At 39.9% G+C, this 24570-nt stretch overlaps 1 protein-coding gene and 1 pseudogene across 3 annotated transcripts in view; one reads left to right on the top strand and one right to left on the bottom strand.

The window, feature by feature from the left end:
• Positions 1-18166, bottom strand: part of PPP1CB (protein phosphatase 1 catalytic subunit beta) — a 61883-nt gene extending 43717 nt beyond the window's left edge. Inside the window, exons 1-2 of one of the 3 annotated variants that reach the window (XM_037812577.1) lie at positions 18032-18166; positions 17682-17821 (exon numbers count right to left, since the gene is read on the bottom strand). In XM_037812577.1, the coding sequence (XP_037668505.1) occupies positions 17682-17733 (52 nt within the window). In that variant the 5' untranslated portion in view covers positions 17734-17821; positions 18032-18166. Of the gene's footprint in view, positions 1-17681; positions 17871-17972 lie in introns of those variants that run through there. The other 2 variants (XM_037812576.1, XM_037812578.1) reach the window with 2 other exon arrangements.
• LOC119516949 lies at positions 409-4546 on the top strand (annotated as a pseudogene).
• Positions 18167-24570: the final 6404 nt, after the last annotated feature.

Genomic DNA, 24570 nt, shown 5'->3' with positions numbered 1-24570 from the left:
AATATTTGCTGAAATCTCGGCTCAGAACATTAGGTTCACAACTGATGTTTTTAGCTGGGTTTCTATAGAATCTTCTCTTATACACATGCAACTTAGAAGTTGGTCAATGAGTGACTTCAGGAGAACCTTACTAGATTTTGAGACTAGCCTCTATGTGGCTCCTTCCCTTCCTGAATTTTACCCGTTTAAGTTTCAACCTCTTTGGCAGCCTCAGACTTCAACCTCTGCCTCCTTAGCCCAGTAAAACTGCTATTTTTTGTTTGGCCTCTATTATTCTATGCCACAAACCAGGAAATGTCTCCAGGAAAAAAGCCAAGGTGACTGATGAGCTCACACTGGGCGTGTCCCTCCTCTCAAAGGTCGTAACTTCTCAAGAATTTCCTGTACTGGCTGCTCTTCAACAACGGCATGACTGCTCAAGTGAGGAGGGAGAGGCACACAAAATTTGATTGGGGGGAACACACTAGAAATTCAAATGATCATAAAGAATTCTGAGGAACAGCTTGCCAGGGCTAGACACCACGACTTAACCACTCACACAACTTTCGTAGGAGCATCATGATCTCCTTCACCAAAGTAATCTTCATCTCCTTCCACTACTAAAACGTTCCCATCTCCCCAAACAGAAACCCTACACCCATTATGCCTTAACTCCTCAGTTTCCCTTTCCTCTGCCCCTGGCAATCTGTACACTACTTTCTGTCTCTGAGCTTGCATATTCTCCAATATTTTCTTTATAGTTACCATGGGGCTTAAATTTAACATGCTAAATCTATATCAATCTCATTTGCTTTGTTACTAACTTCGATAGTATACACAAAATGTTCCTATAGCCCTACAGCCCTCCATCCTTCCACCTTTATGTAGTTCTTGTAACAAATTATATGCTTAGTCATTTTGAGTCCAAAACTACTGATTTATCATTACATTTTATGCATTTGCCTTTTAGATCCTGTAGAAAGTAAAAAGTGGCGTTACAAACTAAAAATAAAATAGTACTGGCATTTATATTTTACCCATTGTTACCCTCGCTGGCAGCTCTCATCTACTGTCCTTTCCTTTCAACCTGCAGAACTCTCTTTAGCTTCTCTTGTAGGGCCACTCCAGTGGTAACAAACTCCCTCAGCTTTTATTTATCTGGGAATGTTTTAATCTCTCCCTCAGCTTTCCCATACACAGAATTCCTGGGTAGCAATTTTTTTTTTGCTTTCACCATTGCTATCTTGCCTCCATGGTTTCTGATGACAAACCAGTATTTAATCTTATTGTTGCTCCCTTGTACATAACACGTTGCTTCCCTCTTTCGGTTTTCAAAATCTTTGGCATTTGATAATTTGACTATAACATGCCAGGCCATGGGCCTATTTGGATTTGTCCTGTTTGGAGTTCGCTGAGCACCTTGGATGTGTATATTTATGTCTTTTGTTAAATTTGGGAATTTTTCAGTCATAATTTTTTGAACATTCTCTCTGCCCCTTTCTCTTTTCCTTCTTCCTTCTGGGACTCCCACAATGCATATACTGGTATGCATGATAGTGTCCCACAGATTCCTCAAGCTCTGTTCACTTTTCTTCCTTCTTTCTGCTTCTCAGACAGAATGATTTCAATTGTCTTATCTTCAAGTTCACTGGTTCTTTCTTCAGCCTGGTTTCTTTTCTTCATTTCCATCTTCTATTAATCTACTATAGCATTCTCCTGATTTCTTTTAGTACTTTTCCATATTTTCCTTTAGCTCTCTGAACACATTTAGGATGATTTTTTAAGTCTTCATCTGGAACATCCCAGATCTGATCCTCCCCACTGGTGGTTTCTAATACTTTAATCTTCTCCTTTGCCTGGGCCATCACTTCCTATTTCTTTACATGTTTTGTAACCTTTTGTTGAAACCTGGACATTTTGATATTTCAATGTGTTATCGCTAAATGTAGACTGAGGCCTCTATTCCTTAAGGCTTTATCCAGCTAGTGTTTTGACAGAGCCTTCCACGAATGGAAGAAGAGGAGAAAGAAGAAAGGGAAACACCTTTCCCAGTCTTTGCAGACTGACCTGTTCAAGTGCTTTCCTTCAGGGCTTATCCATACAGTCAGTTTAGAGTAGCTCCAGGCCAAAGCACGGAGGCCTCTCAGATCCTTTTTGGATAAGCCTCTTGTTTTGGGCACATACTTGGTCCTAGGAATCCCCTGTTTACACAGATACAAATGTCCCTTCTTCCCTAGGAAACGATTTCTGCATGGTCCCAGGCATTATATCGTCTGTCCTACAGCCAGCAGTGCTTTACCCCAGGCAGCACAACGTGACTGCTTTCCCACAGATGTTCTTTAGGAGACTTTGGTGAGCCACCTTCTACACTCAAGGCAAGTTCTGGGACGGCGAGTCCCTCAGGCCACCACCAGACAGAATGTTAAAATTCATTTAATTGTGCAGTAGAGGAATTTTCATTTAATCTTTTATGGAAGTCATTAATCTGCGTATAATGACATGTTAAAAGGCAAATATCAAGAAAAGAATCTTACAGAATTCTATAAATGCCCTGCAAGTGATAGATATACTCAATTAAAAGCATAGGCTTGTGGACTGATATTCGCATTTGACCGTATCTGCATGAAAAGACTTCTTCTAAGAAGAAATATGTAAAATCTCATTGCAGATCAGCATCAAATGACTTGCTATCAATTCTGATGTCAGGGAACACTAACTATGAACCTTACTTAAGAAAATGTTATCCCCCCCAAAAAAAGGATTCCATTCTTCTCATTAGCAACAAAATTGTACTCAACCTTATATTTTGAACTCCATATTTGTGTAAAAATTTTTCCAATGCAGATCTGTCTTTTAAATTAAAAAGGGTATATATCTATGTGTGTATGCCTATGCATATGTGTATATATACTAAATTTCATCTTTCAATAACCATCTGCTATTTTCTCCAGCAATTTCTTACTTATAACTGCCTTCTAACTCCCACTTATCCCACCTATCCCCCCCGCCCCCCAAAATCACACAAGGTTACATACCAATTAATGGTCAAATTAATTTAAATCCAGATTTCCTAATTTTTAACCCAGGAATGTCTTCATACTTGGCCTGAAACTCTGCTTAAAGTAACAAAAAGGAAGAAAAATACAATTTTTACAACTGGTCAAACAGTGGAATTTTGGTTTTAAGTGAAAGAATTAGGCAGCTGTGAGCATTTCAATTCACCTTAGATCTTCCTAATAGGAACAATTAATGAGTTCAGAGCCCACAAATGGCCTCAGGAGAACTGTATACTTGCCCAAATTGTCTGTAACATTGTGTATTTACATAAACACATATATTTTTCTGAGAAGGAAGACGGCTTTCATGAATTCTCAAAGAGGTCTGTGAATCAACCGTATGTTTAAAAAAAACCATCCCAGGAACATTAGTAAACAAATAGCCAGTATGAGAAAAGAATAGAGAAAAAAAATGACAGAAAGTTGGGTGCTAGATATTTCAGGAATAGAGGAAGGAGTGCCCTAGCCCAGTGGTTCTTAAAGTGTGATTCCCTTTCTCACTGTGTGGACATCTGCACTGATGATACAAAAGCAATGGCAGGGCCCAGAATCAGGCGTGTAACCAGCAGAAGCGGCGGAAGTAGTGGCAATATAGCCATGGCAACGGGAGCAGTGACCCAGAGGGAACATGAGGCTGTGCAGACCCAGTGACAGAGCAAGAGGTACCATATTTTGACCATACCTATGCACCAGACGTGAGTATAAGCTAGTCGTTCTTGGCTCAGGAGGTGTTAGCAAGTCTGCTCTGATGTGCAGTTCGTTTGAGGAATTTTTGTTGAAAAACATGATCCAACAATAGAAGATTCTTATACTAAGTAAGATGAAGCAGATGCAGAACAGTGTATGCTCGAAATCTTGGATACTCAGGAATGGAACAATTTACAGCAATGAAGGATGCGTACATGAAAAATAGACAAGGCTGTGCATTAGTTTATTCCATCACAGCACAGTCCACATTTAATGATTTATAAGATCTGAGAGAACAGATTCTTCAAGTAAAAGACACCAATGATGTTCCAATGATTCTGGGTGGTAATAAGTGTGACTTGGAGGATGAAAGAGTTGTAGGAAAGGAGGATGGTCAAAATCTAGAAAGACAATGGAACCGTGCACTCTAAGAATCTTCTGCAAAATCAAAAATAAATTTTTATAAGATCTTTTATGACCTAGTATGGCAAAGTAACAGAAAAACTCCAGTGCCTGGGAAGGCCTGCAAAAAGACATCATGTCAGCTACTTAACATACTAAATGCATTGTAGCTCTGAGCCAGGTCTGAAGAACTGTCACCCAATTCAACAGTGACAGTATGCCAACTTTGTGAAACTTCCAACATCTTAAGTGGACTTTCGTGTGGTGGTACCCTTTAAGATGCGGATTAAAGCTACATCGGTTTGCACATTCTAATCACTTTCCAGTATCACAAGAGAGATTTTTTACTTATATAATAATTCTCGAGTCTGCAACTGGTAAAACCAGAGACTACATCCAGAATTACTGCTTAAGAGACATTCTTCATCCCCCAATGTTGCACATGGGAGAAAATCGTGTACTGCGGACTTCAACACACCCCAAAAACTTTGTAAATCCTAAAAGCTCTGCTTTAGCTTAATAAAAGAAAGTCCAAAGAGCTCCTAAATTGACTACTCCAGATAACTTCACTTCTTTGATACTTGTAGCTTACTGCAATTTTGTTTTAAGAAATTCAAGGCCATCATCACTGTACTGTACAAAATAAGCACTTTTGATAAATGGAGCTACAGTTTTTGTTTTGTTTTTTTTTTTAATTTTGAAAAACCTGTGGAGACAGTGTTCTTGTCTTTAAAATATGATAGTCTTTTCAGTAAAATGTCTTAAAGACATTGCCTTTAATATCTATTGGGAAGGAAATGTCCAGATTTTTCAAATCTTATTATATGTTTCTTCTGTTTACAGAGGGAACAATGTTTATAGCTGTGCGTACAGTGTGTGTGTGTGGGGGGGGGGGCTCCTACAACAAGAAGTGTATATTTTCAAACAATTTTTTAATGACTTAACAATCCTTATAAATCATTTTCAGGCTTCTACAGCTATAGATTCTTACTGTGAATCTCTTGCTTGTTCGTGCATAAGTGTATCTGCAATACCAAATACACAGGTTTAACACTTTTGTCTGTAAGTGATTGTTTCACATGTGTAACGTTTTGGTTGAGATGTTAAATGGTGGACAAGTACTGCAGATGTGGGAAGTAATTTTTATCTTGTGTACTTGGTCACAAGGCCTAATTTGCAGTAACAATTGCGGTTTTATTTAACAATGCCTTGTTGCTTTGTATTCATCAACGTTTGAGTGTAAAGATTGTGTGTCTATCCAACAGGGAGAGACACAGTATTTAAACAGACCAACCTAATGTTATAACTACTCTGAGGTGGCCAAATGTAAACTAAAAGCCTCAATTAAAGTGGTACAATTTTGTATAACTTAGCACCAGTAGTTCAATAAATTTGAATTGCCATGTAAGGGGCTTGCATTATAATTACTTGCCACTTGAATGCTTTGTGTAACGTTTAACAGTGCTAGTAAATAAATATGGGTTTAACATCTTTTAAAAAGTAATATGTACATTTTACACAGTTTTGTTTCATTATTTAATATTTGGGCAAGTCAGACTCATTCATTAATTACAGGAATGCTGAGTACAAGATGTCAGATTTTTCAAGTATTGCTTGGTTATCCACATAACCACCTTTTGAACTTTTCCTTGGGAAAGAATTTTGTAAATCAGGTAACATTACTTATGACAAATGCCTTCTGGGTAATTTTCAGTAGCTCTTTGGGATGAAGAAGAAAGGATGAAAACACTCTGGATGTTACGGTGATGGATTTTTTTAAATGTAGGATGAAGTTATACTTAGAATATTATGGTTATAAAAATCTTTGAAAACACACACACACACAAAAGCAATGGTAGGTAAACTGCGGGCATCTTAACACAAATTACATCAGTGATACCAAACTGTAGTGGTAGTCATGCGTTCTTCAGTGCCACCCACTTGCAGTAAAAAAAAATCGGTTTCACTTAAAAATGCACCTGATGGGGAGTCTCGGGCAAGATGGCGACATAGAGAGGAGTGGAAGCTAAGCAGTCCCCCTGGAACAACTACAAAAAACCAGAAACAACTAGTAAATAATCCAGAATAACTGCGGGGGGACAAACGAGACCATCCATTCATCATACACCAACCTGAATTGGGAGGAATGCCCGAGAACACAGCATAAAATCTGTAAGTAAAACCTGCGGAACCAGGTCGGGAGACCCCCTCCCCCATAGCCTGAGCTGCAGAGCCGCGTGGTGCCACAGAGAAGCTCTCTCCCAGCAAGCGAATACAGCTCAGCTGAGCTCCAACTGGGGTTTTAAGTAGCGAGTGTGAATTGCTCACTACAGGTACACATCCCCAAAAAAACAGACAGAGGCTTTGGGTGACGACTGACCTGGGAGAGCCGGAGGGTCGTCTTGGACTGGGTCTGAAGGGGACTATCTGTTTCTTTTTTGGCTCAGTGGAGAAAGCCCCAGTCATTTTCAGTTTCCAGGGCTGTGACTCTGGGAAGGGTGGAGACAGCACAAGCAGAGAGCAAGACCATTGAAATGCTAATGACCTCCACCTGAGGGGTCTGTCTTCTCTAGTGGGGCCCTTTCCATTCAGAACCAGACCCCAGAGCCTGGGGGAACACGGCCACACCTCCTCACACCAGTCAAGAATTACAGGCTAACAGGCGTCACCTGCTGGGCACAAAAGCACAGTGACCTGAGGCATCAAAGGGTGGAGCAATTTTCTAAGACACACCCACAGGGAAACCAGATACTGAATATTTCTTCCCTCTGGGACCTGAGCCTGTTCTGGTCTGGGAAAACCTGATTTGGATAACCAAGGAAACCATGCCTAGACAACAGAAAATTACAACCTACACTAAGAAAAACAAAGTTATGGCCCAGTCAAAGGAACAAACGTACACTTCAACTGAGATACAGGAATTTAAACAACTAATGCTAAATCAATTCAAAAAGTTTAGAGAAGATATTGCAAAAGAGATAGAGGCTGTAAAGGAAGCACTGGACATGTATACGGCAGAAATCAAAAGTTCAAAAAACCTACTAACAGAATCTATGGAAATGAAAGGCACAACACAAGAGATGAAAGACACAATGGAAACATACAACAGCAGATCTCAAGAGGCAGAAGAAAACACTCAGAAACTGGAGAACAAAACACCTGAAAGCCTACACGCAAAGGAGCAGATGGAGAAAAGAATGAAAAAATATGAGCAACGTCTCCGGGAACTCAAGGATGAAACAAAGTACAAGAATGTACGTATCATTGGTGTCTCAGAAGAAGAAGAGAAGGGAAAGGGGGCAGAAGCAATAATAGAGGAAATAATTAATGAAAATTTCCCATCTCTCATGAAAGACATAAAATTACAGATCCAAGAAGCGCAGCGTACTCCGAACAGAAGAGATATGAATAGGCCTACGCCAAGACACTTAATAATCAGATTATCAAATGTCAAAGACAAAGAGAGAATCCTGAAAGCAGCAAGAGAAAAGCAATCCATTACATACAAAGGAAGCTTAATAAGAGTATGTGCGGATCTCTCAGCAGAAACCATGGAGGCAAGAAGGAAGTGGTGTGATATATTTAAGATACTGAAAGAGAAAAACCACCAACTAAGAATCCTGTATCCAGCAAAGCTGTCCTTCAAATATGAGGGAGAGCTCAAAATATTTTCTGACAGACAGACAATGAGAGACTTTGTCAACAAGACACCTGCCCTACAGGAAATACTAAAGGGAGCACTACAGGGTGATAGAAGACAGGAGTGTGTGGTTTGAAACACAATTTTGGGAGACAGTAGCACAACAATGTAAGTACACTGAACAAAGGTAACTATGAATACGGTTGAGAGAGGAAGATGGGGAGCATGTGAGACACCACAAGAAAGGAGGAAAGATAACGACTGGGAGTGTGTAACTTTGTGAAATCTAGAGTATTCAACAATTGTGATAAAATGTACAAATATGTTCTTTTATGAGGGAGAGCAAGCAAATGTCAACCTTGCAAGGTGTTAAAAATGGGAAGGCATTGGGGGAGGGATGCAATCAGCATAAACTAGAGACTGTAACTAATAGAATCATGTATTATGCTTCCTTTAATGTAACAAAGGTGATATACCAAGGTGAATGCAGATAAGAGGGGGGGATAGGGGAGGCATGTTAGACACTTGACATTGGTGGTATTGTCTGATTCTTTATTCTACTTTGATATAAGGTTATTTTTCCTTTTGCTGCTTCCTAGCTGTCATTTTTTTGTTTCCTCTTTCTTTTGCCTCTCTACCTTCTTTGACTCTCCCTCCTGCCTTGTGGAAGAAATGTAGATGCTCTTGCTTAGTATGAGCAGAATGTTCAATTAGGATGAACTTAAATGTTTGGAAATGAACAGGGGTGTTGGTAGCAAGATGTGAGAATAACTAACAGCGCCGAATGGTGTGTGAATGAGGTGGAAAGGGGAAGCTCAGAGTCATATATGTCACCAGAAGGAAAGTTGGAGGTCAAAAGATGGAAATGTATAAAACTGAATCCTATGGTGGGCAATGTCCATGATCAACTGTACAAATACTAGAAATCACTTCATGAACCAGAACAAATGTATGACAATACAATTAGAAGTTAATAATAGAGGGGCATATAGGGAAGAACTATATACCTATTACAAATTATATACTACAGTTAGTAGTATTTCAACATTTTTTCATAAACAGTAACAAACATACTATATCAATACTAGGAGTCAACAATTGAGGGGGGTTGGTTAGGGATAAGGGAGGTTTAGAGTTTCCTTTTCTTTTTTTCTTTTTTCATCTTTCACTTTATTTCTTGTCTGGAGTAATGAAAAGTTTCTAAAAATTGAACAAAAATTAAGTGTGATGGATGCACAGCTGTATGAGGGTACCCAGGGGCAAGTGATTGTACACTTTGGAACTTTGGATAATTGTATGGTATCTGAACAATCTCAATAAAAATGAAAAAACAAACAAACAAAAAAAAATGCGCCTGATAAAGCAGTAAAAATTATCAATTTTATGAATCCTGCTCTTGAGTACACATTTTTATTATTTTTTTTGTTTTCTTTTAATTATTCTCTTGAGTACACATTTTTAAAAAGTTTCTATTAGAGAAGTTGTGGGTTTACAGAACAAACATGCATAAAATACAGGATTCCCATATACCACCCCACCACGAACACCTTGCATTGGTGTGGGACTTCTGTTACAATTAATGATAGGACATTTTTATTCTTGTACTATTAATTAAAGTCTGTGGTTTAAGTTAGGTTTCACTGAAGTATACATCTTTTTAATATTCTGTCTGATGAAAGGGAAAGTGCCTACAAAGCGCACTTGTGTTGCATAACAAAGTAACAGTGATTATCTCAAGGAAACGCACACTATGACTGTTTTAGTTCTAAGCTGATCTAGCTACCTTTTCCCCTACAAAACATTTTTTTTTTTAAATGGAAAAATTCTTTCTTAAATAGAAAACACAACTAATAAACTATGCTTATCCAGACGTAGGTACTTAAGAGAGTAGGTACTTAAAAGACACTGACTTGAAAATGAACAAAGTGAGCCTGCTGCTTCAAAGAAAACTAGTGACAGTATTTGTTGCCAGTGATAAAATCCAAGCTTTCAAGTGAAAATTAAGATTTTGGAAACCCGGTATTTAGCACTATGAATTTAACAGCTTCTCCATAATTTAGGAATCTTCTAATAAGATCTTGTTGTGATATGAACAAATGCGACTGTTCTATATTGCATAAAAAAAGTCAGCATGTGGACATCAGCAGAACTCAATTGAATCATTATTTTCCAAATGTCCAATGCATGTTACAGTCACAGGTAAGAAGATCAATGAATTTTAATAAAGAGAACCAAAAGTTCATTGATATTTCAGTTCCATGTGGCAATGCACCTTTTAGAAACTCCACTTTTAAAAACTACCACTTTTCAATTTTTGGTGAATTGAGAGGAATATCCATAATTATCTAAAAAGACTATTAAAATGCTCCTCCCTTTTCCAACTACCCATCTGTTTGGATACAACTTCAACCAAAACTATGTACTGAAACAGACTGAAGTAAAGTAGGTATGAGAATTCAGCTGTCCACGAAAGAGATTTACATAAATGTGAAATAATAGCATTCTTCTCACTAATTTGTTTTGAAGTTATTTTTCATAAAAAAATCATGTTAAAATGTAATGGACAGTTTAACTGAATGACTATATATTTTTAAATTGTTATAATTTCTCACATAAATAAAATCTCAAGATCCACTACCCCTAGTCCCTAGCCAAAAGAAAGCATACATCACTTAAATTACTTTCTACAACTTTATTCTGCCTACAACTTTCCTCCCTCCTCAGCATCAATGTTGGTATGGTATGTCAAACCAGATCACAAACTGTGGATGATGGGAGTAGGAAAAAAAGTTTTATTTATACATACAAACGTGCAAATATATGAGAAGGGTGGATGTATGCAATTAACACAATGTGAGGGATGCCTTATCTGTTATGTACTCACAGCAATAGCCTTCTCAAAAATTAGTATGGGGAAGATCCAGGGCTCAGAAGTATAAAGAGTTCTCTATTACCTATTTCTTAGCCCAGGTTTGTACTAAACAATCTTGACAGCAACATTTTCTGAGGTTTTATTACATACAAAGAACTATTTGAAGTGTTTTGCCTGTTTAATCTTTATAGATATTGTGGTGGTTTGAAGTTGTATGTACCCCCAGAAAAACATGTTCTTAAACTTAAACCATTCTTGTGGGTGTTAACCCACTGTAAGACCTTCTGATGAGGTTACTTCAGTTAAGAAGGTGCATCCCACCTCAATCAGTATGGGTCTTAATCCTTTTCTGGAGTCCTTTAATAAGTGAAGTGAAATTCAGACACACGGAAAGTCACAGAAGAAGGAGACAGAAGCAAAAATCAATGGAACCTGGAAGTTAAGGAAGCGACCAGGAGAAACCACCAAGTAACAAGCCAAGGACAGACGGCAGCCAGCCCCAGCACACCAGTCATTGGGAAGAAAGCATCGCCTTGGGGATGATGCCTTGCTTGGGCCTTTCTTTTAGGCCTTAAAACTATAAACTAATAAATTCCCACCATTTAACCCAACCTATTTCATGGTATTTGCTTGAGCAGCCTAGGAAACTAAAGCAGAAACACTATGAAGTAGGTACTTATGGTCATCCACAATATGCAGGAGCAACTGGGGCAGAGTGGAAATTAAAATCCAGGTAGGAACCTGTTTGCTTAACCATAATACAACATGGCCTCCTACTGTATCATACTTACTGGCTGTTCTTGAGTAAACAATTACGTAAACTCCTGATTATTATTTATGATTCAACTATTGGGTTGGGGTCTGACTCATAAAACATATAACTTTCAGTCATGGTCTAATCTACACCTTATTTTCACTTATAGGTTTGCAAGTCTCTTACTCTTTTTAGTTTGGCTGAATTATTTGATAAATATTCAAAAAACATACACGAAACCTACAAGTACCGACAAAGTTTCCTTCTCAATTTACTGTTTAAAATAAAAAATGTACCGTTATAACTGCTAAATAAAACATTGGGGAGAAGTTTAAAATGGTGTTGGACAAGTGCTCAAAGCAGCAAAGTGTGCTGGTCAGCAATTGGTCAGATGGAAACTTTTCTTATTCAGGGATATTCTGATTAACATTCTGGGAATAAAATTCCTTTATGGTAAAATGAGCTGTGTCAAAACCTCCAAATCACCCAGTGTGACCATGCATCAAGACCCAAAGGCAATGTTTCCACTAGGTTGTGCACATAACATAAATACCTCTACTTGTCCTTGCATAGATGCAAGTAAATTTGGGGAGAGGGCCCTAAGGTTGGTGGTTTTCAGGAAGAGGAGGGTTTTACCACCCCACACAAATGCATACCCTCATAAATTATTGTGCTACACATGTAAATAATGCAGAAGCAGAATAAAGGACAAGAACCATTGCCATAAGAATAATAAAACTGGCAGTTTGTATTAAGTATCCCAACATAACTTTTTCTACTGCATGACAAATACTTACATACACTTGAACTTCCTTCTTCCATCAAACCAGGAAAAGACTGGATACCAGTTATTTATACTTATTTAACTTCAGAATGAGTTTCTGCATTTTTAGTCTTCTGCATCTTACTGTGGAATGAAGACTTCGTTTCCATTAAGGCATTTCCTATCTCATCACTAAATAGATGGCAAGTCTCTGCTGTAGTGTGTATACCAGAGAATGAAGTATAAAAACAAAAATCACATTTTACCTACTCATAATCACAACTTCAGAGGTAACCCCGAGTTAATCTCGGGGGTAAGAGGGAGGGAGTAAAAGAAGACAGAAGAGTTGTGACCTTGATCTCTTTCTCCCTACCTTCACTGGTCTTCTATTTCTTCCACTAAGTCATGAAATGGCTATTTACTGTTACTGAAGAAGCAGTGGTCACTGCTGAGGACATAAATTTGTATCCAAAATCATAATTAAATCCCAGACGACTCAATTGGGAGTCTCCATTCACCACCTCTACCACCACCACCACTAAACCTACTGACATTTACCAACTATTTCTTCTCCTTCTCTCCCCATATTCCAAGACTTCCAGGATAACCTTTGCTTCTGTAAATAAGGGGATTTGAGTTAATATTTCCAAATATCTTGACATTCCTCTAAAACTACATTATCTAACCCCATCATATTTGTTTGAGAATACACACCGTTAAATGATAAAGGTGTAGAACAAGATGAGAGGGAAAAAAATCCTAATTCTAAATCTCTAGCCTCAAATTTGAATAGACTTCTAAATACCAATGAACCCTTAAGCATTTACCAGAAAAGCTCCCTCCAGTTGTCCTTTCAAACAGCAAATTAAAACACCTCTGGGATACTGCTTCAAACTTTCAAAGTTCCCTCAATTGCTAGAACTAATGGAAATAAAACAACCTTAATCTCTGAATTAGTTAAAAAAAATACCATCACCTGTATACCTCCTCTAGCATCTCATTCTAGAAGCAAAAGAAGAGATAATAGTCATAAAATATCCCTGAGATGATCTCCCCTATTCCCCAACCTGCTCTCTTCTATCAGGTCTGGCCTTGGATTTACACATAACCCTTTCCCATGAAAGTTTAGGTTGTCAGCAGCAACTGGCACTTTCCTCAAGCTGCCCAACCTTTAGAGAGCTGGCTCAGAATTAAACTATTTAATCGAAAAAGGAGCTTTAATCAGTCTGGCAACTTCTCAGAAGCTTAAAATATCTATTACATGAACTGGCAGCTCCACTCCAAGCTATATACCCAAGAAAAATGGAAACCCATTTCATCAAACAAAAACTTGTTCATGAATGTTCACAGCAGCATTACTCATAACAGCCAAAAAGTCAGAACATCCCACATGTTCATCAACTGATGAACGAATAAGTAAAAAGTATTATATCCATACAGTGGCATATTATTAGGCAAGAAAAGGAATTAAGTACTGATACATGCTACAACATGGATGAACATTACCCTAAGTGAAAGAAGCCAGACACCACATATTGTCTGATTCAGTTTATACGAAAAGTCCAAACAGGCAAATCTATAGAGAAAGAAGGTAGGTTAATGGCTGCCTAGGGCTCAAAGGAAGGGGCAGAGAAAAGGGGAGTGACTACTAATAGGTACATGCCCCTCCTCCCCCCCGGGGGGGGGATCCTATGATGAAAATGTTTGTTGATTGCAGTGATGACTGTGTAATGCTGTAAACATATGAAACCCAATGAATTATAAACCTTAGAAAGGTGAATTGTGTGGTAATCTGAATTACATCTCAATAAATGTTATTTTAAAAACCAGGAAAGAAAAGGGCTTTAATGTGGTTTCAGTAATCTATTTAGGTTTTCAAGTGCATTTTTTTAACCTCCAAAAAGAGCCATAAAAGGAAAATTTCCAGTTTGTTGTTAGCCTAATCAAATTTTTAGAGCACATCATCCACAAGAAAGTAAACAGAAATATACATTAAATGATCAAAGTAGTTTCATAAATTCAGATCTGACAAGTTGAGGTGAAGTGATAATTAAAAAAACACACAAGCTCACGTAACACAAGATTTCATAAAACCACTAGTGGGTGAAAAATACAAACACAATAATACTCTCCAACTCAAATTGTAACATTCAAGCTCAAGTTTACAGCACAGAGACACTTGAGGAAAACTGTTGTAGCACACAGCAAGCAAGCAGTTTGTGTACTTCTGAAGAGGTTTCAATGACAAGGAAAAATATTCATGATACAGTGCTATATGAAAAATTAGCTCATAAAATTACATAAAGAACGTTCCAATTATGTAAACTATGTGAATACAAAAATGTATCAAAATTTCAACAGGGATGTTATCTCTGGATTGTGGAATTATGGGGGACTTCTGTTTTTACAGTAAGCGTATTTTATTTTTATAAACAGAAAAAAGCAAATCCCAAACACCCCCCCACACACACACACAGTTATATACATATTACCATGTATGTCATAGACATATATTAGTTATCAGTTATCAACTGAGAGAACCCAGACTTTAAACACTTGGGTAAGTCTATGGATGGGAACAGAGGTTGAACTATCTTAATCACTGGAAAGCCATTTTCTACACTAACTTCCCAAACACATCAGATTCTACCCTTTCCATCAGCTCCAAAATAAACATACATAGTTTGAAAAGTGCTCCCCAGGTGATTGTGTTGTACTTCTCCCATCCTCATTCCTTTGAGAATCACCAAGTAAAAAGCTTTTACTGGGTTTTCCAGGATACCCACACAAACTAGCTTCAATGTAAAGAAATGAGTCAGAGCACTATGATAAGCCACAAGAATGCAGTAAGTAGCAGGGTCACTACAGAGGACAAAGTGGTATGAGTTCTAAATAAAACCACCCATGAAAATACACTGGAGGCAAGTGCACTGTCCAAACAACACATCAGTATACTGTTTTGCATTAAATAATAGCATACAAATATTTTATTAAAATGTTCTAAAGGTTCTTCGAAAATAATATAGCAATGACAGGTATACAGTATGCCCACCTAAAAGAGAAAAATACAAAGCAACTTATAAAATGTAGCTGCTAAAACTGTGTTGTAGCTGCCTATTTGATATAGTCAAAAAGAAAAAAGAATCAAGAATATGTTATGGAACTACAGCCAACATTTAAAAATGAGACCAGGTTCTGCTGAAACTTTTACCCCGGTATAGATATTCTGGCCAAATTTTAACTTGCACTCTCATACCGAAAAAAAAAAAAACAAACCTAAATAATTATTATAGGCAGCTATACAAAATACCGTAACTTAAATTTGAGTTAAATTTAATTTGCATGTAACATTACTGAAAAATCAAGGAAGACAAAAAATCTTATTTGAAGACTAAAAACAATTACTCATTAGAAAAACCAGATCTACTTTGGATAAGTTTTTTAATGGGTCTAGATTGGAAGGGGGAGTGGAAGCCTGGAGAATTTTAAGAATCTCAGGGAGGTACTGTAAAATGAAATATGCTTCCCCCGAGGTTAAGAAACAAGTAATGAAACTCTTTACTGATGGAAATGTGTTGAACATATGAACAGAAAGGCGACTGGAAAAAGCCAGAGAATCACTTGTTTAGACTGGGAGCTCTTATGAGTGAAGAGACTAGTCTTATCTTTGGATTCCTGGTGCCTGGCAGTGAGGAGGCCAATAAAGGGACAAATGTGTCTGGATGAGAAATCTTACAAAAAAAAAGAAAAGGAGGAGGAGGAGTGGGGGAAAAGAAAAGATTTTCCCCAGACAGAACCAGAAGTTCAATTTGCAAACACTAAACAACTACTTGTCCCACCATATCTTTTTTCCAATAACCATGACAATCTACTAAGTTTCCTAAGCATAAATAATCATAAAAAGGTGGGTCTGACTTAAAAGGTTCCAGAAAAAAATATTTTTAAAAGAATAGGTCTACTACATATAAACATATGGCAGATAAAGGTGAAGAAACTGCAATACAAACATCAGAGTAAAAAAATTTTTTGCATTTACCAGCAAAGTTTCAAATATATGAAAACACTGATAGGGTAAAACTTCCCCAGTTATTAACAAAATATTAGAGTTCTAGAATAACTATATTTCTTTTAAAACAACGCACAATTACAAAAACTATACAATCTTTTTCACAACAAATTTCTCACAGTTAAGACCCAGCAAGATATTACAAGCCCACAAACTCCAAGTAGTGAACACTGACTGCAGGCACCAGGGGGCCTCCCAGGAATATCTCGCTAGTCAAGGAACAGGTAAGTAAAAGCTCCTGGCAAAACTTCGCTTCCTATTCAGCCTTAGGCTCTTGGAAGGCTTTCACGTCAGGAGCAAGTACACTGTATTTAGTTACACAATAAGTACACACAAAACTGATGATGTTTCAGATACCGACACACTAGTTGAATAATCTTCCATGATTTTCCAAATTTAAGTACATACTGCTTCACTGCAGTAAACAATTATCTTCAGATAATGTGAAAGAAAATAACTCAGACAATACTTTGACTCTATCGGACAAAGAGGAGTCTAAATTTTTAAAAGGCTTACTTAGAACTTTTCTCTTTACACACTCACAAAGCAATGCGTGATGACACAAATTTTAGGGTAAAGGACTCACTGGCCAAAGACTGTGATTAACTTTGAATAATATCCTTCAATGAGCCAATTTGTTTAATTCCTGGCTTCTGCGCCTCTTCCCTTCTCCCCCAATTCTTCTCTCACACCAATGTAAAATTTTCAATAAAAACACAAAGGGCCCAGAACTTCAAACGTTGCTAAGACTTGTAAATACCTTTTAAATGCAAGGGAGGCTTTACAACAGACCTCTCTAACTTTGTGCCGAAATTAAATTCTGGTCAAACCTGTTAAATTCTCAAAGTCAAAGACCAATCCCTTCAACGAATGTTATCTACATACTTCAGATTTCTTGAGGGACACTTCCACTCGGTCAAAGATTTTGTTTCACTTCATTTTTTTAAAGCTAAATAATAAATGGTATTTAACTCGCACTAATTCCACCCTCTCCCTAGCAGAGTTCATTCTCCAGCGTAATACAAAAATGCAGAACAACAGATTAAACACCCGTATTAAGGAAATTTTTTTTTAATATATAAAATTCACTACCGGAACAACGTGAGACAGCCAAAGGCCAAGTTACAAAGAAAACCGAGAAAAAACACATTCCACGGACACAGTGCACCCCAGCACGCACCCTCACTCCCTCCTTGGAAAGGGTCGCCAGAGGCAAACACCACAGCAAGCAGAAGCCAGTTCCCCGCAGACGGTCTTACCGCAGGCGCGGAGTAGCGCCCCTCCGTCCCCGAGGGTCCGCGGGGAAAATTACCCTCCTGGGCCCTCCCCGGGCCAACAAGCCTCTGCGCCCCCTCCCCCGCGACTGCCTCTGCCCGTCCGCCCCGCTCCCCTCCAGTTTCAGGGAGCAGCAGGGATGATGGAGGCCCCCCTCCAGCCCCGCCGGCCCGGGCCCCGCGCTCACCCTCCAGCAATCGGGTGATGAGACTGTCCACGTTCAGCTCCCCGTCCGCCATTTTGTCGGCACCAGGCTCTCCCTCCCGGCAGCGGGAACAAGGGCTTCTCGGCGGCGGAGGCTGCGGCGACGGCTCGGCCTTCTCTCACCTACAAGCCACACGGCGTTTCGACCCAGGGTCCGGCACCCCCCTTCTCCCGGGCCCTCCCCTCTACCCCTCCCCACCAAATCGTGCGAGCGCGCGCACACTCGGAGAAACACGGGATAAATCAATAAATAAACAAGCGGGGCCCCACGCACCGGGCCGTGTCAGCCCCCGGCCTCCTCCCGTCGGCACCGCCCAACGCCGCAGAGCTCACCAGCGCCACCGACCGCCCCGCCCGCAGCGCCGCTCCGCGAGGCCCTTCCCCGCCACCGCGCCACGCAGCTGTCCACGCAGGCGCACTGCCGCCCTTCGCGCCGCCCCGGAATTTGCGCAGTCGCACTGGGCTCAGCCACGGCCCCCCCCCCCCCCCCCCCCCACACACACACACACACACTCGCTCCCGCTGCCGCCGCAACCGCCTTCGCGCAGACGCGTCGCCCTTTCCCTCCACTTCAATTGCGCCGACTCGCCGCAGCTGCGCAGGCGCCGGGGAGGGTTTCGGGATTTGCTGCGCCGAGGAGGCTCCGATTACGCAGAGCGCGTAGGCAGGGCGGCCCTTCCCCCACTTCTTCTCTGTTCTCGGGGTTGCCCGCCGGTTTGCAGGTCCTGTTGGTGTGTTCCCTTCCCGCCTTGCTTTTCTTTTCTCGGCTTAATTCCGTTAACCGAGGAATGTAGGCTCCGGTTACCCATGTTTGAAACCCTGGTTTGCTCGTGTGGGTAGAAAGAAGAGGTTAGTGTGCTGGCAAAGTTGGACATTGCAGACAATTTCACGAGGCCAGGTCTCCAATTGTCCCTGGATGAAATAAGTATTGAAGTGGGTCTTGAACGGGTCAGCAATAATAACACTTTACATGGGTACCTCTCTCCCTTTTAAGCTGAGGTTTCACGTATCTTCCATCTCCATCCACTGTGTGGATGTTATTTTCCCACAGTGCTTTTTTTTGGTATGCCTCCATTATATTGCTTAATTTTCTTAGGTTGTAATTGTTTTATACGTTTATCTCCCACAAAAACGAACATTTATTTTTGCAGCACCCACCAAGTAGAAGATGAGGGAGAAGGAGAAAGAAGGCTCAGCTGGTTGTCCAGCTGTTATTCCACCACATAAAACTGCCTTTAGAAAGGCTCGGGAGGGAGAGTAGCCACGAAAAGAATCTCGGCAAGCCAGAGTTTGTTTTTGTTTTTTTGTTTTATTTTGTTTTGTTTTGCGTGTTCCAGGAGGTGGCCAGACCAAAGGCCTTTACCCATTCCTCCGTTGTTTTTTCCAAAAATTCAGACAATTTCTAGCCCAAGGTCATGACTCCATCTGCCACCTGTATGTCACTATAGTAGCTAACATTTATTGAGGTCCTTGCATGTACTGGGCACTATTTTAAATGATGCACACTTGTTATGGCGACAACCCTATGAGGTAGGTATTATTATTTCTATTTTGTAGATAGTATTAATTGAGCAGCAAAATGGTTAAATACCTATACCCAAATCACTCAAGTTAGTAAATGGCGCGTCTGGGATTTGAACTCAGTCATCTAGTGACAGAACCTGCACTCCTAACCTTTATGATATACTCCCTCTCAGTGAACATGAGCTGAGACACTTAAGCATGCATATACTATGTCACAAGCTTGGAAAATAGAAACTGTAGATTTTCATGGGGGGGGGGGGAGCATGTTTCGACTAAGTGCTTTATAATGGTCCAGCTGACTTACAGAACTAGGGTTCCTTAATGCTTTTTATCCTAGCTCCCTCTCCCTTTAGGATTTAGCTTTTGCATTGGCAGTGAACGTAGGAGAACTGGCAACAAGCTGTGGCCATTGTCCTGTCTGAAGTCTAGCTCTCACAGACTCTCAGAGCTACCAGTTTACCTTGAGGCAGACAAAGATGAAGAAATGGTGCCTCATCATTCTATCTTGTTTATTAAAGTATATTTGTTTGTACCCTGCTTTATTCCAGAAGAAGGGATTGGATTCGAGGAAACATTCAAATTCGTGCAGTGGGATAAATTAAAAATGAGTACAAAGAAAAATAGAACAAAAGAAAACTGAGTGCAAAAGATAAGACGAAGCCAGCAGTATTGTATACAGAATGCTTGTAAGGTCCATGGATTTGCTAGAGGTATGTAGGCCACAAATACGACTTTAAGCCCGTAGCAACCAAAGAAAGGATCAGCTGCAAGTGGAAATAGGTGTTTTGACTGAATTGGAGCTGGGACTTGAGTATACCAACTTGTGGAGTTGAGTACCACTTCCTGAATCTCAATGAGGGTTCAGATATATGTAGACATATTTAAAGGACAAGGGATACCTAAAGGAAACTGGGTTGCACAGAGAGAGAGTGAGCATCTGAGAGAAAATCACAAGTGGAGCAGAAGAGAGGCTCATCTCAGCACAGAGTTCTGGGGGTCACAGGGATTAGAGAGAGATTGTGAGTACTAGCTATAACTGTCCCCTCTTTCACCCCCACCAGGTTTTCCAATGCCTTGGAAGCCTGGGAAAGAAGAAGCTATTATACAAATGAATGAGTGATATCCCTGGGGGGGGGGGGGCAACCAACTTTTACATGGTTTTCCCTCTAAAATAAGTATGTAAGTATTCAGAATTCTTCAGACTTTGGATGTGAGATAGTACATGTACTCCATATTAATTAACACTCCAGCTGCTTCTGAGCACTGTAATCTAAAACGTTAATTTTTCAAGCAAATCATACGAATAGTCAATCAAGTAAGATAAATAAAGGCAGCAATTAGCCTTACACCAGTTTAGGTCAGATTGGCCCTTATAGTAGCCTCTTTTTTTCAGAGTAAAATATGTTTATTGAAGGAAATTTGGAAAAAGAAGAAACATCTTAAAAACACCTGTAATCTCATTTGTATACCCATTTGATGAAATTGTGATCATGTTTCACCTTCAGTTTTATCCTACTCTGTTAAATGAGTTTTGGCACCACATTTCTATAAAAGTCAGCTTTCAAGGCTTATTTGGATTTTGAAATTATGGATGTGAGATTGAGATTGAGGGCAGAAGACAGAGGAGAGGGGTAGAGACCTGGAGACTGGAGGAAACAACCAATGCCACAGGCAGCAGCAGCAATAGATACAGTGACGGTCAGAGCCACCATGAGGTTCAAGAGTGGGTGGATGCCAGGGAGAGAGAAGCCAGCTCGGCAGATACTGAAACCCAGGAGGCTCTTAGCCTGAGCGTGCACAGTGGCCTCTGCACTAAGTGGAGGTCGTCAGCTTGGGTGCAGAGACATGAGAGGGGCACCCGCAGTGCAGGAGACGTGAGTTGGATGCGGGTGCTGTGGTGGGCAGGAGGCTGGGAGCACACCCACACATGGAAACCAAGAGACCTCAGGGCGGAGGACCAGCAGGTAGTGGTTCTGATTGGATTGTAGAAAACTGCCACCAACTCTTTCTGGACATGTGGGAAGACTCAGGAAGAAGACAGGGCTAAAGTCCTGCTCCTTGGTAGACAGGGGTTCTTAATCCAGCAGACCTAAGGACAAACTATCTCCTGGAACTTCCAACCTAGTGGGGCTTAGATCAGGGTGTGCTGGAGCCAGCTTACACTGCCTCGTGAGAGCTGATTGTTAAACTTCCAGGAATTTGGCAAACCATTTGTTAAACAGAGCCATTATTACAAATTAAACTGTTTAGGCTTACAAATAAATAAATTAGACTAAAAACAAAGGTAATGAAAACCCAAAACTCATCACTTCCTAATTATTTCCCTACATTTTACTACTATCTATGCTCTATTGCCTCTGAATGGTGGAAATACTATATAATGATATGCGACTGTGCATCTCTTCCCAACCCTGTGTTCAGTAACATCACACTGGTAACTTGAAATTGGCCATGGTGGGTGCTATGGATTAAATTGTGTTCCCCCAAAAGACATGTTGAAACCTAACCCCTAGTACTTCAGAATGTGACCTTATTTGGAAATAGAGTCATTGCAGATGGAATTAGTTAAATTGCAGATGAGGTCATAGTGGGGTAGGGGAGCCCCTGATCTGGTAAGACTGGTGTCCTTATGAGAAGAGGAAAGGAAACACATACACAGAGAGAAGGTGGCCGCATGATGATGGAGGCAGAGAGTGAAGTGCTGCCGCTGCAAGCCAAGGACGCCAAGGACTGCTACAAATAGCAGAAGCTAGGATGAGGCAAGGAAGGATTCTCCCCTGCAGCTTTCAGAGGCAGCATGGCCCTATTGACACCTTGATTTTGACTTCGGTGATTGTGAGACAATAGATGTCTGTTGTCTTAAAACACCCAGTTTATGGGACTTTGTTATGGCAGTCCTAGGAGACTGGTATAATGGGAATATTATACCAATGAAATCAGCAAATACTATGAACCATAGCTTTTTGCTCCAGGGTAGATAAAATATTTGCCAGCATACTACCGGGCTTAAGGAGACATTTGGGTCACACATGTCAATATCCTGATCTTTATTTGGACTTCCTGATGGCAAGGGGTTGGGAACATCATGACTTGGGGTTTACTAAAAATGTGATCTTATTTGTACCTACTAGCAGGTAAGGCCTGAGACACTATGATGCCTGGTAGATAAAGGCAAACAGTGCTCAGCGGGACCCAGCCAGAGAGATGAGAGAAAAGACCAGAGAGATGTGTCTGCGATTGTACACAAAGAAGACACTTGGAAACTAGTGAATAGCAGCTTTGTAACTCCTTAAGGTATGCACAGCAAAGACTTTCATGGAGTTGTTTTTCTTATAATGACTCTCAATATTGGCCAACAGCCAATAGGGTGTGGAAGTGAGGAGGATTAGGTGGCAAAATGCAAAGGTTGTGATATACAGCTTTTTAACGCCCTGGCTTAATCCGAGACAGCTTTTAAATGAATGAATGGACATGATTTGCACTGTCCTTCCATACATATGAGTCCTCTCAATCAAGTCTTAATAAGTCTTGAGTGGAAGTAAGTTCTAAATCTTGCTAGGAATCCTGGAGGTCATCCATTCTTTATATCAAATATCAGACTTTTGTGGTCAGCTCAACTGAAGAAAATTGAGAAACCAGACGAGAACATCAGTAAGAGGCCACCTTTCTCAATACAAAGGCAGGCTGAGGGTGTGTACCCGTGCAGAGCCAAGATTTTCCTTAAGATTTTGCTTTGGATTTGTGTCATTGCACAGTTGAGAGAGTGGTCAAGTCCCCAGAGTTCTCAGTTAAGCCATAAGGCCATGTCCTCATTCATTTTAGCCTGAAAAATTATAAAGCAAGTATAACCAAATGCCTCTTCTCCTGCGCTTGGTCAATAATCTCCCCACCCCCAACTCCCAACACACACACACACACACACACACACACACACACACAATCCCTCAGTGGAGCATTTTTTATCTTACCCCAACTCTCTAGGGTATCCTTCAGGATATACAGTTTGCAAAATAAATGCCTAGGTAATTGAAGGAGTAAAATCGCTATATGGAACTGTTAACTCTAAGGCAGTTACAAGTGGATGGACAGCCACCACAAATGACAACTGTTTAATTTTTGAAGAGTTGAACTGTAGCCTTTTTTTTCCCCCTCCTTGTAATTAGATTACAGGATCAGTTGTCTATTTAGGTCAGTCCTAGTTTGTTACAATAAAGCCATGTAATGTAGGTATATGAGAATGTTTCTTTTTCAGGGCTTTCTCATCCTGCTCACTGGAACAAGGTATCAGGAAATAACTAAATGTGTCTGTTGATGAAGAAAAGTATACAAAATGTGAAGGCTTGTTTCAAATAAAACAATTTAAATGTTTTGTTCTAATGAAGACTGCTCTCCTCCTTACATAGTATATCCAAAGTATGTATGATTTGCCTTTTCAGTTGGAGAAGATTTACTTCTGAATGGTTTTATAAGTCTCAGTGCCAGTTGGTTTGGGTAAATAACATAAACAAAGCATTATTCCATTTTCTCCCGTAGTTATAAAATGAATAGCTCTCCCCAAAGACCACATTAAAATTGATAGCCTGTATCTCCTAAAACTAAAACCATATGCATCTGTGAGCTGAGAAAAATACTCATCGGGGTTAACTCCAATGCCGAAACATTCTTTGGTGTAGAAAACATTGATTACAGATACTCTTTCTGAATTATTATTTAAATCAAGTCTATTGTAGATGGATTTTTAATTTAAATACCTAGTGGGATTTGCTATTTAAAGAAATCTTACAATGAATAGACCTCTAGAGCAAAGTGAATAATGAACCACTTAAGTATTTATGAAGCAGTTAGTGTGTTTTATTCTGTGCTGAAGAAGGCATGATCTTCCCAACCTTCAAGTACTTAATGACCATGAAATGTTTTGGATAGTGGGAAAAGCACTGGCTTGGAGATAGGAGACCACAGTAGCTGAACAATCTCAGACAAGTCACTCTGTCTTTCTGAACCTTGGTTTCACTGTCTATATAATATTTTCATTAATAAATGATCACCAGCTTTACTTCCAGCTCTAATGAGCCTTTGATTCTGAGACGCACACACGGGGCCCAAAATGTAACCTAATATTGTACAGACTGTCTCCAGCTTAGGGACTGGATCTATTCCAAAAGGTCAGTTGTTTGGAACACAGAATATATTTTCCCACAGAGGCCGTGGTGGTGGTTTAATTCCCAGAGCAGTCTGCAAAATCAACTTAATCCTTAATGTAACTGTAGAAGAGTATCCATGGTGATTCGGAATCTAACCACCAATTATAACAACGTTTATGGAGAAAATCCATTGAGATTCTAATTGGC

Source organism: Choloepus didactylus, chromosome 20 (assembly GCF_015220235.1).
Source record: "Choloepus didactylus isolate mChoDid1 chromosome 20, mChoDid1.pri, whole genome shotgun sequence".
NCBI classification, from domain to species: Eukaryota; Metazoa; Chordata; class Mammalia; order Pilosa; family Megalonychidae; genus Choloepus; species Choloepus didactylus.
Note: the sequence above shows the minus strand (reverse complement) of the source record. Positions and strands in the feature narration are given on the sequence as shown.